Genomic DNA, 16,704 nt, shown 5'->3' with positions numbered 1-16,704 from the left:
CGATATGTACGTGAGTGTGTGTGTGTGTGAGTGTAAATGTGCGTATGTGTTTCTGTCAAAAAGTAGCATTACATATGTGCTGGAATGTTGCTGCTGTTGCTGTTGCTGCTGTTGTTGTTGCTGCTGCTGTTGTTGCTGTTCCTGCTGCTGCTGCTGCTGTTGCTGTTGTTGCTGTTGCTGCTGCTGCTGTTGCTGCTGTTGTTGCTGTTGTTGCTGTTGTGGCTGCTGCTGTTGTTGCTGTTAATATTGCTGCTGCTGCTTTTACTCAGCTTGCTGTTGCTGTTGTTGTTGCTGCTGTTGCTGCTGTTGCTGCTGTCCACTTTTCGGTTGCTCGTATTTTCATTTTCAATTTTTCTTGCATTGTTGTTGCTGTTGTTGTAAGTATTGTTGTGTTTGTGTGGCCATGCGGTGCTTGACGCACACACACACTCAGACACACACACATACACATATGCACACACATACACACAGAGAAGCTGGGGATAACACAGGGACTTGACATGCCAGCAAATTCATCCACACAAATCAATTGAAGTTTGCCAAAAGGGCGTGGCAGACCCCAAATGTGTCAGCTCATATGTCAATTTGCATTGCATGCCACATGCCGCATGCCGCATGCCACATGCCGTATGCCACATGCTGCCACGCTCGCACAGTAATAAAACCCATTGAAGTGCCAGTGTGAGCGAGATAGAAATAGCTAAGAACTAAGAGTGAAAGTAATGGCTAAAAATAGCCGCTTTATGCGTGAAAACTTGAGAAATGCATTCGATTTAATTAAAAATTGTGCTGGTCCAGAAAATGACAAAACAAAGCTAATAAAATATGCATATATATTTATATTTTGCAGAAGAAAAGTGAATGGAAAAGACTGAGATTTATGCAATTTATATTTATAAGGAATAAAGTCAAATATAAATAAAATACATGAATATTATGTATACGTATATTTATAGTGATATATCAATATAATTTAGCTGCTGAGCATTTTATATTCCCTCATTCTCAATCTGAACAAAAGACTTCGGTTATTTTCGTTTTCGATTTCTGTTAAACTGTTCAAGTGTCGCTCATTAAACGAAAAACTTGTAGGGAGTGATGTAAGTAATTCTCTATAAATGCATACAAAACTCGTTCACTTACCAATACATGCACAGAGCCAGAGCGAATATATAAGCAACCCCAAAAGTTTCTAGCCGATCGTGAAGTCGTTGAAGAGCCGACGTAATCGGCTGCTCTCTGAGTTTTTTCTGGGAGAGGGAGTAAAAGGCCCTTTATCATTTGCAGTAGACTTAGAGTATATGCAAGACTTCACTATTCGTATAAATATTAATTATTAATATTACAAATAATATGCCCAAGGGTCGTTGTTTTTCTTTCAGCCTGAGTATATTCCTAACCTTCTTTCTTTCAGTCTATCTCTCTCCCGCTCTATTGCTCTCACTCTTTTTTACTTAGTCTAACTCTGTTCACTTTCTGCCTTGCTCTACGTTCCTCTTCATTAATCTCTGTCATTCCCCCTGCCTCGTCTCCAGCTCCCCTTTCACTGCGCCCTTACCCTCGCCCAGCCCCTTTCAGCTTTTACCAGCTTTGCATTTCTCTCTCAAGTAGCATGTGATACAATGAATACATTCGGCACTTCTGGCACAACTCGAATGGGATTAATAAGCCACTCAGGTTAAATTTTGCACAGTTAACAAATTGAAAGCAGCTTCGCTTCCACTGCTAATGCAAAGCCTCACTCAAAGGTGTTGCCATGCGTGTGTGTGTGTGTGGGTGTAAGTAATCATCGCATCCATTTTGAGCGATTATATTTCACAGTTGTCAGACAGACACAGACAGAGACACACACTAAGCACTCTCTCACACACACACACACACACAGCTCGAGGCTCTCGCTTGAGTGCTTGTCGAGGATCATTTTACATTTTGTGTGCCAACACTGCGGCATGTGGTTGCGTTTTTCAGGATTAGGCCAGGGCGTTTCATGGCGTGGCGAGTGCTCAAAGTATTGCCTCATTAAGAGGCACAACAATGCACAACGAGCACACACACACACTTACACACACACACATGCGCAACTGCAGCTTGGTTGAGTATTTGGGGTCTAATTACAAAACACAAATGCTCCATAATTTCAAAATCAAACCGCTCACCGCCCCCCGCCCCTAGGCCACTCTTCGAGCGGATTGTAGACACATTCTAGTGGCTGCCATTGACATGCATGATTTCGTAATTTAAACGGCAATCAGGTTTAGCCGCCTCCTGCCACCTCCGCCTCCTGTCAACAGCTAGCAAAACTTTCTGTCAGCAAAATCATGCAAAATGTCGCTGGCAGGGGGAGGGAAGGGGGCAGTCCAACTGCAACTGCAACTGCAACTGCAACTGCACTGCTCTGTCTGTCTATTTGACTGTTCGTGCGTCTGTCTGTCGCTCTCCCTCTTACCCTCTCTCCATTTGGCGCATCATTGATTTATCTGGAAATTGACACTTGTGCATATTTTGTGCGTTGCACTTTTTGCATGCTCCAGCGCTCTTCAATGCCACTGACAACATTTCGGCCAATTGCTAATAAGCCTAGGCATCTGCTGGCATTGGCCAGGCTTAACACTAGCCCAGCTCCGCCAGTGGCGCCTCCTGCCAAGGATTACTTATAATGGCCCGGCATCTCAGCAGGCAGCAAACCAATATAGTCCTGCAATTACACAGACCATTTAACACGAAAAATCATCCTCGCATTCAGTTCCCGTTCCCTGCCACGACTCAAGTTGCCCAAGTTGCGGTGGCTGCAGAAGTCACCTGTTGGTTTAAGCTCTTCGCAAATATATTGCAGACCAAATGCCAAGCAATTTACGCAAAAGTCTATTATTCATTTTTGTGTATACCCTACCAAGAGGGTATACTTCATATGCGCAACAGGCAGTAGAAGGCTGAACGGTAAAGAATAAAAGAGATGATCATAGAGCATAAGAGTGCCTCCCCTTAGTTTAACTGAATACAGGGTATCTCAAAGTCTAGTATTCTCTCTCAGCTTGCCTCTCTCATTTTTGCTTATCAATGCGATAGCTCTGCATTTTACATTTGATTTAAGCTATCAGCAGCAAAAGGCCAGCTGTCACACACACACACGCACATACACAAACACTGACACACTCAACCACACACTCGCATTCACTCACACACACACACAGGCACACGCACATGTATACAGGAGGTGTCAATTGCCAGCAGAAAGAAACAAAGATGTATTGTTAGCAGAGTAGTGTGTGCGGGCAGAGCAGGACGGGGCAGGGCAGAGCTGGAATTCATATATACTACATTGTCAAACAATTTATTGCCATTGAAATCCAAGCAGCTTGTGTGACCCTTGACCTCACATGCAAGGCTTTAGCTGGGCGTGACAAATGCGAGCGCAGGTCAAATGCCAATTGCTCTTTTCCATTGAATATATCAAATGGCATATATTCAGGTGTGAGTTAAATATAATTTACATGCAGCGATAGTGCTTGATCCCAGCTCCAATATAGCTCACAAAATATAAATATTAATTCAATTTTACACAAAACTTTATAGTAAATTGGTTGAAGGAGTGGGGTAAGCTTTACGGTTAGCAAAGTTGCCAACCAAAGCTTTAGCTCAAAGTTATTTCTTTATGGTTGTAACGAAACTTGGTTTTCACTTGCCATAAAATTATGGCAAGCTACTAAAATGTGCTATAAGCTGGTTTAGATTGCAATATAAGTGGAGAGTTCTAAATGGAAATTGTTATACGGCAAATTGATAGAATATAGTATGTATTATAGTTAATGTATAGTAGCAAAGACTTCAACCATAGCACAACAAAGGTTAAAATAAACATAGAAATTTTATGCAGCGCAAAGTGCATGACTTGCAGTTATCCTGTTTCAAATTCAAATATATATATTTTTTAGAGTACTTGACTTTATTTTATATTCATGTCAACAACATTAGGTCAAATAACATATTTTTTGCTTGCGCTAATTATCCCACGGTAGTAAGAAACAATAACAAATTGAATGCCATTGCCAAAAATATGTATAAGAGGAAGTACCCATAAAAAAATTATATACATATGTATTCATAGCTAAACAGACAAATGGCAGTTCAATAAAAAGCTACGCAGAGTGAAGCAGCAAAGGCCGCCTTGGGCCAAATGTTGTTTATGGCCAAGACGAACGCAGCCGAACTACAAATAGACAGCCAACAACAATAACGGCCACAACAACAACAATGGCCGGTTGCAACATCGGGCGCTGAGTCATGCAGCAACAGCAACAACAATGCGAGTGGCTAACTGAAGGTGTCATCTTCGATCAGCAGCTCGTGATTGGGAGGCGTCCAAGTCCAACGTCAAAGGTCGCATATCCATTGCAGCTCTGGAAGCTGATCTCGGTCTCTCGCCTCGACTCGCCCTCCCTCGCCACTCGCCACTCGCCTCGTTTCGGTTGCAGCAACCACTGAACCATCGATTCACACGATTCATTGCTGCGCTGTAAGGTCTTTTACGAGTCTTACATAAATTTACAACCCAATTAAACGAACGCGTTCTGAGGCATCTGCATCAGCAGCAGCGGCATCATCATCATAATCGAAATATAGTCTCTGACCTTGTTGGAATTTGTTCGCTTAATGTGCTATAAATGAAATTCGATTTCAATGCAGCCAACAACAAGTCATGCTTCAAAAGTTGACCAATTACGTGTGTGTGTGTGTGTGTGTGTGTGTGTGTGTGTGAGTGTGCACCACATGGCGTATGCTGAATATTTAGCAAGTGCTACAGCATGTGGCTACAGCAACAGCTGCAGAGCTTCCACATTTTGATGCACCTGCAGAGAGTCGCTTGATTATGTCAGGAAGTAGAAGTATACAGTATACAGTATAGGTATAAGTATGAGTATAGGTGTCAATATATGTATACATAAAAATAAGTATAAGAGTAAAAACAATTTTTATTTTTACAGCTACTACTATTACAAATATTAGTACAGTAACTATAAGTACTGCCATTACTGCTATTATTATTACTGGTGGAGCTACCACACTGCTGCTACTACATTGCAACTACTACTACTGCTATAACTATAACTATTCATACTACTTTTGCTACTCCTACTACTACATTGCAACTAGGAATACTGCTATAACTACTATAGCTACGCCTACTACTGCTATAACACCTATTACTACTACTACTATAACTACTACTACTGTTAGTATAACTACACCTATTCCTACTGTTAGTATAACTACACCTACTCCTACTACTAGTAAAACTACTCCTACTAGTACACCTACTCCTACTACTACTGTAACTACTCCTACTACTTTAAGTAGTGCTACTACTACTGTAACTAGTCTTACTACAATAACTACTCCCAGTACTACTATCACTACAACTACTATTACTACAACTACTACTACAATAACTACTCCCACTACTACTATTACTACAACTACTATTACTACTACTATTACTACAACTACTATTACTACAATAACTACTCCCACTACTACTATTACTACAACTACTATTACTACAACTACTATTACTACTACTATTACTACTACTACTATTACTACTACTATTACTACAACTACTATTACTACAACTACTATTACTACCCCTATTACTACAACTACTATTACTACTACTATTAGTACAATAACTATTACTACAAAAACTATTACTACAACTACTATTACTACAACTACAATAACTACTCCTACTACTATTACTACAATAACCACTTTTTCCGGTTAGGGTATTCACTATTCCATCATTGCTCTAATCTCTAATGTCGATCACATTTAGTCTTTTGTCGCCAACAATTTATTGAGTGCCACAGTCTTCGAGCTGGCCAAGAAGTGTTTTGTGGCCAGTTCGCCTGCTCCATTGACCCTGTTCGCGCCTCGTTATAGATTCTATTGCCCGCTGCCCCCGCACACTCTAGCTGTCCCCGCGAGCCCATGTTCTTCGCTGGTGCTGCTTAACCAGTGGCTGGCATTTTCAATATTCGACCAGCCGCAATTGGAGTTGTAATCATTTTTGTCTTCTTCGACTTTTCGGCTTTTCGGCTGGCATTTCGTGTTAAATTTCGCCGAGAGCGTTTGCCTATCATCGTCTGCTCTAAAGCGTCATGATTATCATTTGTACTTGTCCAACCATTTTTCTTCTCCAATTCTTTTTTCAATTTCAATTTCGGTTTCAGTCTTTGTTTCACTATTTTTCAATGGAATCGCTTCGCTTAGAGCTCACTGCAATTGCTTTTCAGTTACTTTATATTTTTCTTTGTTGGCCTTCTAACTTTGTTCAAGTCACTTCAATCATCTTCAGTCGGATTGTTGTAGTTGTTGTTGTTGTTGTTGTCACAGCTGTCCATCAGCATTGCATTCATCAACTGTTGTTCAATAAAATTTTATTTGGCATTTTTCGTCAATTTTGTTCAGTTTTAATGCCCTGAGAATTTATTGAAAGGGTATAATCGATCTGCGGAAATGAATGTAACAGATTTTATTATGATAATAGTTATGATAGAGATGATTATAATGACAAGAATGATAATGATGCTCTCTGCATTTTATTGGGTACATTGGGTATCTTTTCGCTTAGGGTATCTCTCTGTCCATCAGCTCTATCGCGCGCACTCTTACTGGTTCTCACTACCGCAGTTCATAATTCATGTTTGTCTTTTGAAGCTTTGAAAAATTGACAAATTTGTTAACAACAATTACGTTTTATTGAGCCGAGCTATTGACAGCTCAACAGCGCTGGGAAGTCTTTGGATGTGAGCAGAGATATGAAATGCCAAAGGAGATATGAAATAACAAAAGAGATATGAAATGCCAAAAGAGCCAGGTGAGAGACTCGGCTGCTAGGCGAAACTGGGATCAATCAGCTATTGGAGATGGAAGATTGATTACAAATTGGAGTTGTATAGGCATGTCTATATGCTGTCTATATATCTATATAAAATTCCCTGCACTCCATTGTGTAATATGTAAAGCCGAGACTTTTTGCAATTCACTAATAAATAGTTTAGCAAACCCATCAAGCATTGTCAGTCTCGGGCTCTATGAATAGTGGAGTGAAAAACCCCCTTTTAAAGCACACTCAACCCAATTTCAGCAGCTTAGCACAATTTAAAAGTCACTTTGACTAACAACTGCAATCGGAGGCTGAAAATCAATCGGGGTATCAAGTCGCAAGGGACCGCGGCGCACAGTGGGCCAATTCAGAGAGCCAAAGTGGGCCAACACTTTCGCTTAGGCCTCGGTGAGTGGCGCAAGCCAATGGTGACAAAAACTATATTTGAATTCAATTTAAATTGGCGCTAAATAGAGCCAAGGCGAAGCTGAAAAGAAGAAGCAGACGGCGATGGCAGCGGAGCCAGCAGAAGTTCAGCTTGGGCGAAAAAGTCAGCGTGTGTGAAATTGCTGGGGCGCAAAAGAAGATGGGCGAAGCAATACAATAAGCGAGTTTGATTACAAAACTTCGACAATTTGCTACAGTTTCAATAGGACAGAGGGAGAGCACAGAGAGGGAGAGGGTGAGGATGAGGGTGAGCGAGAGATCCGATATAATTTAGCAACCTTTGCGATGATGTATGATATTTGCTTTGATTTTGGTTTTGGTTTTTGGACTGCGGCTGTTGCGCAAATACCTGGCTACCTGAAGTGGATGTGGCTATCGTATTGCTGTAGATGCTGCCCTCTGCGAGTTAACGGCTTCTGCTTCAGCTGGTGTGGCGGATGCGGCATGTGCCACATAGGATGTTCTCGACTCGACTCGACTCGACTCGACTCGACTCGCCCCGTCTCAACTGTTTAGCATATTCATTGCTGATTGCAGCGCCGCGATAATTATAATTCCTCGTTTCATTCTGGTTGTACATCTCGTTGTCTTCTTCTGCTTATTGTTTTTTTTACTACTAGTATGCACTGCCTTTAATTACCTTCCTCTTGATGTTGCTTTGCATAATTGCATTGTTGTTGCCGAAATCATCATTAGAACTTTTATTTGCACAATAATCAGCTAACTGCAGCTGCATTGTGAGCCAAAACTCTAAAAAAAGAGAAAACGAGCCCATTCAAAGGAGCTCGTAAAAACAACCAAAAATGGCAAAATAGCAACAACAACAAAAAATCTGCGCTGAAACCAGAACAATAAGAACTCGAAATGCGTTTATCAAGTTGCGCTCTGTTTAGGAGTTGTTTAAGTAGGATTTTAAGCTTGAATTATGCGCGCTCCGAGTGAATTAATGATATGTCGTGAATTGGGACTGGGCAGTCGCTGCAATAGCTGGCAGTTGCAGTAAGAGTTGCATTGAATGCATGTGTAGAGGGTCAGAGATGCTTAGGAGTTGCTTCCTGCCTACATACATACATATATGAGAGGAAGCTGAGGTCTTACGACATGAAGAGCTCTTAAATACAATACTTGACATTGAATAAGAATAATGAGGGAGAGAGAGAGATAGAGAGAGAGAGAGAGGGACAGGGAGAGAGAGAGAGATAGATGTATTCCTTTTTTGCTCTTCTCTAATTCCCCTTTAATATACACAATATCATTTCCTACCAATTCAGATTTTAGATCCCATTCAAATATGCCAAAAAGCCTTCAATAATGTCAACGCCCCACCCCAGAAGCTCTTCAGCTACTAGCAAGGACAGCTAGGTAATGCAGCTTCAATTAAAATGAGCTTAAATAAATCAAAATAAAATAACATTTATTTATAAGAATATAACAAAATGACGCCATAATTCTCAGAGTTATTGTTCTAGGTAAGTAAAATTCCCAGCTTGAGTTGATGAGTGCCTCTAGTCGTTGGGCTTAAGCACCCGAGCCTATATTAAAAAAGCATTTCGTAACAAATTTAATAAATTATGGCAAGCACAAGAGCGACGAGGAAAATGGCCACATTAGACCTAAACGCAGCACAGCAAAGAAAAAACCATTTAAATAGAGCTAATGCTCCATAAAGCTGACAGCAGAAAATGATGCGAGGCAGCCTCAAGTGTCAACAGCAATATGAGAGTGTGTGTGCGTGTGTGTGGGTGCATAATTACTTTATTATTGTTTTCGTCACGTATCTAAACCAATTTTCAAGAAGCAGCTGCTGCTGTTCGGCTAAAAGTCAAGGTTAATGCGGCCAGCCAAATTATCCGGACGTTCGAGCTGATGGCACATGTTGTGTCTGCACAGCCTCGTCTCAAGGGCAGCCCCGTGTCGAATTTTCAGCGGGCATTCGACGAGAAAAGCACACAACAAATAATAATCCATGGCAGCGTGTGAATCGAGTCTGAGGCACTAATAAAACTCTGGCCACAAGTCCATTGGAAATGAGCAACAACATGGCGCTATATTAATTACAGTTCAGTTCGGATTGGTTGAACGCAGTTTGGGGCTCATTATGAAATGGCAGCACCAACGCCTAATGATAATGGTCATATGAAATATCAACTCAGACAGACAGACAGACATATAGAGAGAGGGACAGACAGACGTACCTGCTGCCTTTTGGAGCTGGCAGTCGCAGCATATTTAGGCTTTTCTTGTTTGCAGCCGCCGTGTGGCAGTTGCAATGACTGCGCTGATTAAGGGAATTTCTCACAGACAAACAGCAATAGCAACAACAACAAACATAAATAAATAACTGAAAAACTAAACCAAAAAGCAGCAGCCGCATTGCCAAACGTTTGACGTTGCTCTTGTTGCAGTTGTTGTTGTTAGTTGTTGTTATTAGTTGTTGCCGCTGCAATGCTTTTCTCGAAGGTGAACCAGAATGAGTCTCAGTCTCAGTCGCAGTCTCAGTCCCAGACTATGGTCTCCGTCTCAATCTTAGTCGCAAGATTCGTCTCTGCATGCGCTTCAATTGAAGCGCATTGAAAGCTATTTCAAGTCAATATACATATATACAGTTAGATATGTATGTATGTATGTATAGACAGATGCATGCACATATTCCTTAGCTCAACCGGATTGCTGCCACTGCACATCTTTTGAAAGTGAGCGGCTGCTGTCGCTGGCTGCATCAATTCTAGAGCGAATGTCTGCTGTAAATTTATTGCTGCGATTTGATTTTAATTAGTTTAATTTATGATAATTTATAATCAAAATGCATTTGCAGCGTGGGTTACGGATTTGCGTAATTAAAGTGATTAACAGTATCCGACAGCTACTCCAATTCAAAGACAGTTCAGAGATTGTTTACTTAAGTCGATTATCAAAATGAATAACTGCATTTATGAAGTATTTCATATCTCAGATGGGCACCTCAATTTATTTACTATTATTTCTATTATTATTCTATTATTCATTATCAAGTTTGTTGTCTAAGTCTTTTGTGGATTGTTGCCTGAATCTTTTGATTTATTGATATTTTGCTTGACCATGCAGCAGAGCTTATTCTGTCAATATTTTTAACAGTTATTATCAACGTGACTGAGTTTCATATGCCCTCAAATCATGTGAGAGAATTTAGTAATATAAAGGTAGGCTACACTAAAGGGCTTTTATACACACACGTTTCATCTCTCTCATATGCATGCCAACTCTCCAATTTAATAGCATTACAAATATATATAATTCAGCTCTTATTTAATACCAATCAAGTGTCAAGTTCGTTGCCCAAGTCTTTCGTTTTGATCACAGTTAAACGGTATTAATTGCAATCATTTCGCCGCAATTAATCGCTGTGACAGTCTTACAAGTTCGTTGCCTAAGTCTTTTGTTTGGCTTTCATCAATGAAAATTTGCACTAATTTTGTGATTTTTGTTTCTCTTTCGTTTTTATTGTAACAACACAAAATGTGCCAAAATCATAAACAAACAAAAGCCGCAAACAAAACAAGGCAGCCAAACAATGCTGTAATGCCGCTGCGATGCTGCGAGGCGGCGATGCTGCGGCATCTGCCACATAGCTCCAAATATTTGGCGATGAATGCGAAGCAGCGAGCAGCAAGAGAGCCGAATGAGCGCCAATTGCACGATGATTTAGCTTCAGTTTCGGCTGCTGCTCGCCGAATGACGACGACGACGACGACGATGAGTTTGCTCTTTGGCAATTGCGGCGGTAGCAGCAGCAGCAGCCGCAGCATTGACGATGACTCTGTGCATTTGGTTTGTATTGCGGCGCTCATCTATTGGCCCCCAGCCGAGTGGCAAACGACGCCGCCACGCTCGACCTGCTCTTGAGTATAAAACTAAAATTGATGCGAAATTTTTTCTAACTTTTGCATCAACTCCAAACGCGGCAACACGTGCAGCTCGCAGCTCTCGCGACCCAAAAACGTACGAGCCAAACCGAAGAAGCAAAATAAAACAGATAAAGTCTAGAAAAACTAAATAAATATCAACAAACATATCAAGCGTTGTTCAAGTGTGCGGTTAAGTGCGTGCCTCTTAAGCTGAGAGATTAATTACGTAAAGCTTGTAAATAAAAAGCAAACTATATAATGACTTGGAAATAATTTAATAATAATGCAATTGTGGACTGGCAATTGCTTAATTTGACAAGACTTTAATGAGCATTGCCCATGGGTACATGTAGAAATATAAATCTATGGAAATTTTAAAGGAAATTGCAAGGAATCTAAAGTTTTTATTCAGTGTTTATAAGAATACAAAAAAAGAAAGGATTTGATAAAGAATTTGTGTTCTTAAGGAATTTTAATATCATCAATGCATAATATAAATATAAATGTGTATATTTATTAGAGCAACCAAAGTCCTTAAATGGGTCCCAAATTGATGTGTTAGTTATAATATGTTAGCTCATAGTAAGAGTTCCTTTAAGGAGCTATGTATATTATATATTTCTGCTAGAGTTTCAAGTCAAAGCTCCTGATTCATATTCATGAGAGTAGGATTTGCTAGAGACCTTAGCATATATGTAAGGGCCAGGATCAAATTGGAGTAGAAAAGAAAAACAAAATTATAGATAATATTGAAAATATAGTACATATATTCTAGTAATACTAGAGTAGAGTAAGTTCATTCATTAGATAACAATCCAGCATACCCATCAATTCAGTTCAATCAAAACACTTCCACATTAGGGTCTCTGTAATTATCACCCACAACGTTGAGTTAATCAACCATTAAACGCAATCAAAAAGCAATACAAGCCATATTCAAAAGCCAAGTGGCAAGAAGTGAATGTTGTTGCAGCAACAGCAGCAGCATCATCATCTATTCCTGGCAAGGCAACCACAAGCATTATAGAAACCACCGCAGCTAACGTAACCACAAATGCCCATTACCATTTGCGGCAAGGCATAAAATTCCAAATAGAGCCAAGAGTCGCATGCATCAGAAAATAATAAAAATATAAAAATGAAATCTAATTACATGCCAAAGCCGAAAAGAAACACTTGAGAAGACATCTCAGCTTGTCTTGGGCCCAATGCAATTTTCCAATTGCAGCTTCCTTTCTAAAATACACACACACACATACACACACAAATTGGATGTTGTGTATATAACATCTAATAGCACTTAGCTTAGCTCGTCTTTATTTTTCTCTTTTCGATTTTGTATTTTAGATAGCAACAACAACAGCAACAACGAACAGCGAAACAGCACACACAAACACACATACATACACAAAATCACATTTAAATTACGTATACGCCGCGTAGCCGTAAAGCCCAAAATCACAGACATCATGGCAGCCGCAACAACCGCGAACAAATCACCACAACAACAACAACAACAGCAACAACAACAGCAACAATCTAGCAGACAACAGCAGCAGCATCTTCATCTGGCAGCCAGCAGCAACAGCAGCAGCACCGCCTCCTCCTTCTGCTCGAGCAGCTTCATTGCCTCCTGCATGTCCATCGTTTTGGTTGTCGTGTTCGCTGTGCTGCTGGCAGGAAACTGTGTCAATGGGGTAAGTTCGGTTGAGGGCGCACCATGAAACCCAACTTAAGTCTCAACTCTCAACTGCCTCTCACCCTTTCCCTCGCTCTCCCTCTCTCTCTCTCTCGCTCTTTTTCGATTTGTCTATTTATTGCTCTTTGTCAATTATCTTTTTTCATTTATCGTTGAAATATTTAGCGCTCATAAAACTTTATAGCCCTGGGAATAAAATCGCATTAAAAAAAGTAAAAAAAAAAAATTGAAAACAATTTGATAGCTTCATTAGCGTTAGAATGGATATATCATGAGCAGCAGCAGTAGCAGTAGCATCGATGGCAGCAGCTGCTAAAAAAGTGTCATCTGAGATAATTTCTATACTCATTCAAAGTAAAAGATTGCGCACACCATTTGTCTCTTGTCTGATTGCGATCTACACACGGCTAACATCGCCAGCAACTACAACAAACTCCCACGCAAAGTTGCAGTCGCAGTCGCCTCAGTGGCAACAACAATAACAACAACAATAAGCAACAACAATGCAATTGTTGCCAAGACAAAAATAAAAGTGGACCAAAAAGTCTCTCGATTTTGCAAGTGCAGCGACAACGCCGTCGTCGTCGCTGTCGACCTGTCTGCAAAGTGTTAGACATCTTCTCACGTCCGCAAACGCCACACCAGCTTATACGAACCCGATGGCTCCTCCATTGGCCAGGCCGCATTTCCCATTGCATGCAGACTTGGCTGGCTCAAGGTGTCGTCATCGTTTGCCTTTTTTCTTCGTCTGTTGCTGCTGCTGGAGCCTCTTTACTTAAGTCTTTTATCAATTAGCCTTGGTGAACTGCTCTAAACAACAACAACAACTAGAGCAAAGAAAGGCAAATTGCACGCTTTGCCGTTGTTGTTGTTGTTGTTGTTGTTATTGTTATTGTTGCTGTTGGCTTGGAGTCTTCGTCGTCTGGTATTTAAGCAGCCAAAGAGCCAAGAGCCAATAGCTAGGCAGCTGGGTTACTGTGGCACTGGGCGTCTATTGTTGTTGCAGTTGCAAATGTTAAAACCTCATGAAAGTTATTAGCGTGCAGCAGGAAATTGCACAGGCAATGAAAAAAAAAAAGCTGTTAAACTGTTTGGTAAGAGCTGAGAATTGTTATCGAATAGTTAGCAAATAGTCACAGCATAGTTATCGAGCAGGAATTGACAAGCTAATGAACAGCTAAAGATTGCTAAAAGGGTCACCCTAAGCACAGTTGCCACCTAAGTACATAAAATGCACTAAAATACCAATTTCGTAAAAGAAAAGGACTAAAATACTCCTGTCGTATTTGTGTGGGTATTTATTTAGTATTTGATTAAAGCACACATATACTTAATTTTACTTGCTAATAAGACATTTTAAGCTCAAATGGAAAGTATAAATCAATACTAAGATCATTTAAATTCCCTTTATAGCTCCCTATTTCATATTTTGCAATACTTCTCATCAGCATAAAATAAACATTAACCTCAAATTGAACTATAACAATAATATATGCATTTTGACATGGGCGCCTGCAAAAAAGAAAAAAGAGTCCATCCAAAGATTTTTCGTCACACGCCTTCCAAATGAATTTATTTGAGCGTATCGCAGTTGCTGCAGCAGCGGCAACAATGCGAAATTGGTGTGGAAAAAATGTATTTAGATTGGAATTGAGGCAAGATCAAGATAGCCGAAAGATAGGCCAGTGACATGCAACATGTTGCACAGGAATACGAAAATGCAATGGGGCATCGAACAAAAGAACAACAGAGCTGTAGAGCGCTGCTGTCGAATGTCAGTCATGGGAATGTCATCGCCTGTTGGTACGTGTGTGTGTCTGTGTGTGTGTGTGAGGTACTTGTGGTGCTGCCACTTGGTCGCGCTTTGGTGCTGTGTCAGCTTTTCATGGTTTCATACGCATGAGATTGACAGTTCTCTGTTAGTTTTTATTGTCACACACATACACATACACGCACACATACATAGTTAACCACCCACAATTGCACATTTTTCAACACTCACTGATTCTTTTGTTGATCTTTATTCAGTTTTTTTGTTCATATTTTTTTTTGCTGGTTTTTCGACAGATTTTTCGGTTGATGCATTTGCATTTTAAATTTTCGGTTTCTGTTTCTGTTGCTTTTTTTTATTTTTCGCATGTACTAAAATTGAGTGTGTGTGGCAATTGTTTCAGGCTCGTAATTTGTTATTGTTTAGACATCATTTTGCTGTTTGTTTTGCCGCGATTTTAAATGTGCCCTGCTTAAGCAATCAACAGTCGAACCAAGGTCACCCGCTGCAGTTGCACTCGATGAGATAATTCACATACCCATGCACGAGCTGTACTTGAAAGTCGCATCTCATTTATGGTTTACGATTGCAGCAAATTGATGGCTACATAGCTGGCGAGGACTATCCCATCTATGATGCGGTGCCCAAGGGCTTGTCATTCAACTGCCAAGGACGTCAGCCGGGCTACTATGCGGATACCGAGACGAGGTGCCAGGTGAGCTAACTAGAGCGACAACTTGGCTGATTCACTTAACAAATATTACTCAAACAATCTACTCTCACACAATGCTCTCTTCAAGGTCTGGCACTGGTGCCTGCACTCTGGCCATCAATACTCGTTCCTCTGCCCGAACGGCACCGTCTTCAATCAGGCTGTGCGCGTCTGCGATTGGTGGTCGAACGTCAACTGCGCCAGCTCCGAGCAGCTCTATCAGAATAACGATGAGCTCTATCGCATACCGGAGCGCAGCCAACAGCAGCAGCAGCAGCAGGAGCAGGCTGAGGTATGATATAAGGCTGATGATGAGTATAAGATTGGGAAAACACACACAGCAACGGCGGAGGCAGCGGATCGGCAGCGAGGCAGCAGACAGCGACAGTTTCTGGCACAAAACAAGAGCAGCAGCAGCAGCAGCAACAGCAACATAGATAAAGGCAAACACAATAGCAACAACAACATCAACAACAGAATCGTAGATAGCACCTCACCAACCAACTACAGTAAAATGACCAAAAATAGTTTTAGAGGCAGCATGAGATACAAAACCAATCAATCTCAATCGTCATACTCATCATCACAGCAACAGCAACAGCAGCAACAACAATTTAACTCTAGTAAATATAGCGAATATCAAAGTAGACAAAATAGTAGTGGCAGTAGCCGTAAGCAGGGCAATAGGAATAGCAGTAGAAATAAAGGAAATCAATTTAGCATAGCAAACACATCCTCTAGACATAGCACAGCAGAGCATAGCAATCACAGCAACAGCAGCAGCAGCAGCGGCGGCAACAACAACAACAACAGCTACAAAAGCAAACAACGCGGCAACATGCGCTACAATTTGAATAAATTTGAAAACGACGATGAGCTCAAGGATTATAAAAGTAAAATTAAAAACAAATATAATATCGATTATGATCATTCTTTGGATGAAGAATATGAAATAATCGAGGCCATTGAGTGAAAATCAGCATACAAATTAGAAATTACAGAATCAAATAAAGAACAAGGAACCAAAAGCTTTGTAATTGTTGTCGAATTAAAAAAGTGCTGCAAATTGGCGCTGTTTTGTAAAATACCCTCACCAGTTGGCATGTTACCCAATATAAAAGAAATTGTATATATATGTATATTCCCAATTTATCTAAAATTTATGTACCTGCAAATAAAATATAAAAATAAAATTATACAAATTTGTTGTCGTTTTCTGTTGCATAGTTTTAGACACTGCGAGCAAGCTTTGCTTCTAAGCGCCACTCTTAAGCTCGTTGCTATGTAACTCACGCTTGCCGCTCA

General features: G+C 40.5%; 2 protein-coding genes across 2 annotated transcripts in view; one reads left to right on the top strand and one right to left on the bottom strand.

Annotated features, from left to right (window-relative positions):
- mus301 (mutagen-sensitive 301) overlaps positions 1-16,704 on the bottom strand; it is a 53,277-nt gene that overhangs the window by 13,401 nt on the left and 23,172 nt on the right. The window lies entirely within an intron of this gene.
- LOC108652473 (uncharacterized) lies at positions 10,853-16,601 on the top strand. The gene is given in 4 exon segments (XM_089259332.1): positions 10,853-11,311; positions 12,565-12,914; positions 15,280-15,402; positions 15,488-16,601. Coding segments are annotated over 3 exon segments (1,236 nt in total). The 5' UTR covers positions 10,853-11,311; positions 12,565-12,686; the 3' UTR covers positions 16,373-16,601.

Source organism: Drosophila navojoa, chromosome 4, assembly GCF_054131105.1.
Source record: "Drosophila navojoa isolate 15081-1374.11 chromosome 4, UAZ_NAV_1.0, whole genome shotgun sequence".
Classification (NCBI taxonomy): Eukaryota; Metazoa; Arthropoda; class Insecta; order Diptera; family Drosophilidae; genus Drosophila; species Drosophila navojoa.
This window is presented reverse-complemented; position numbering and strand designations above follow the sequence as displayed.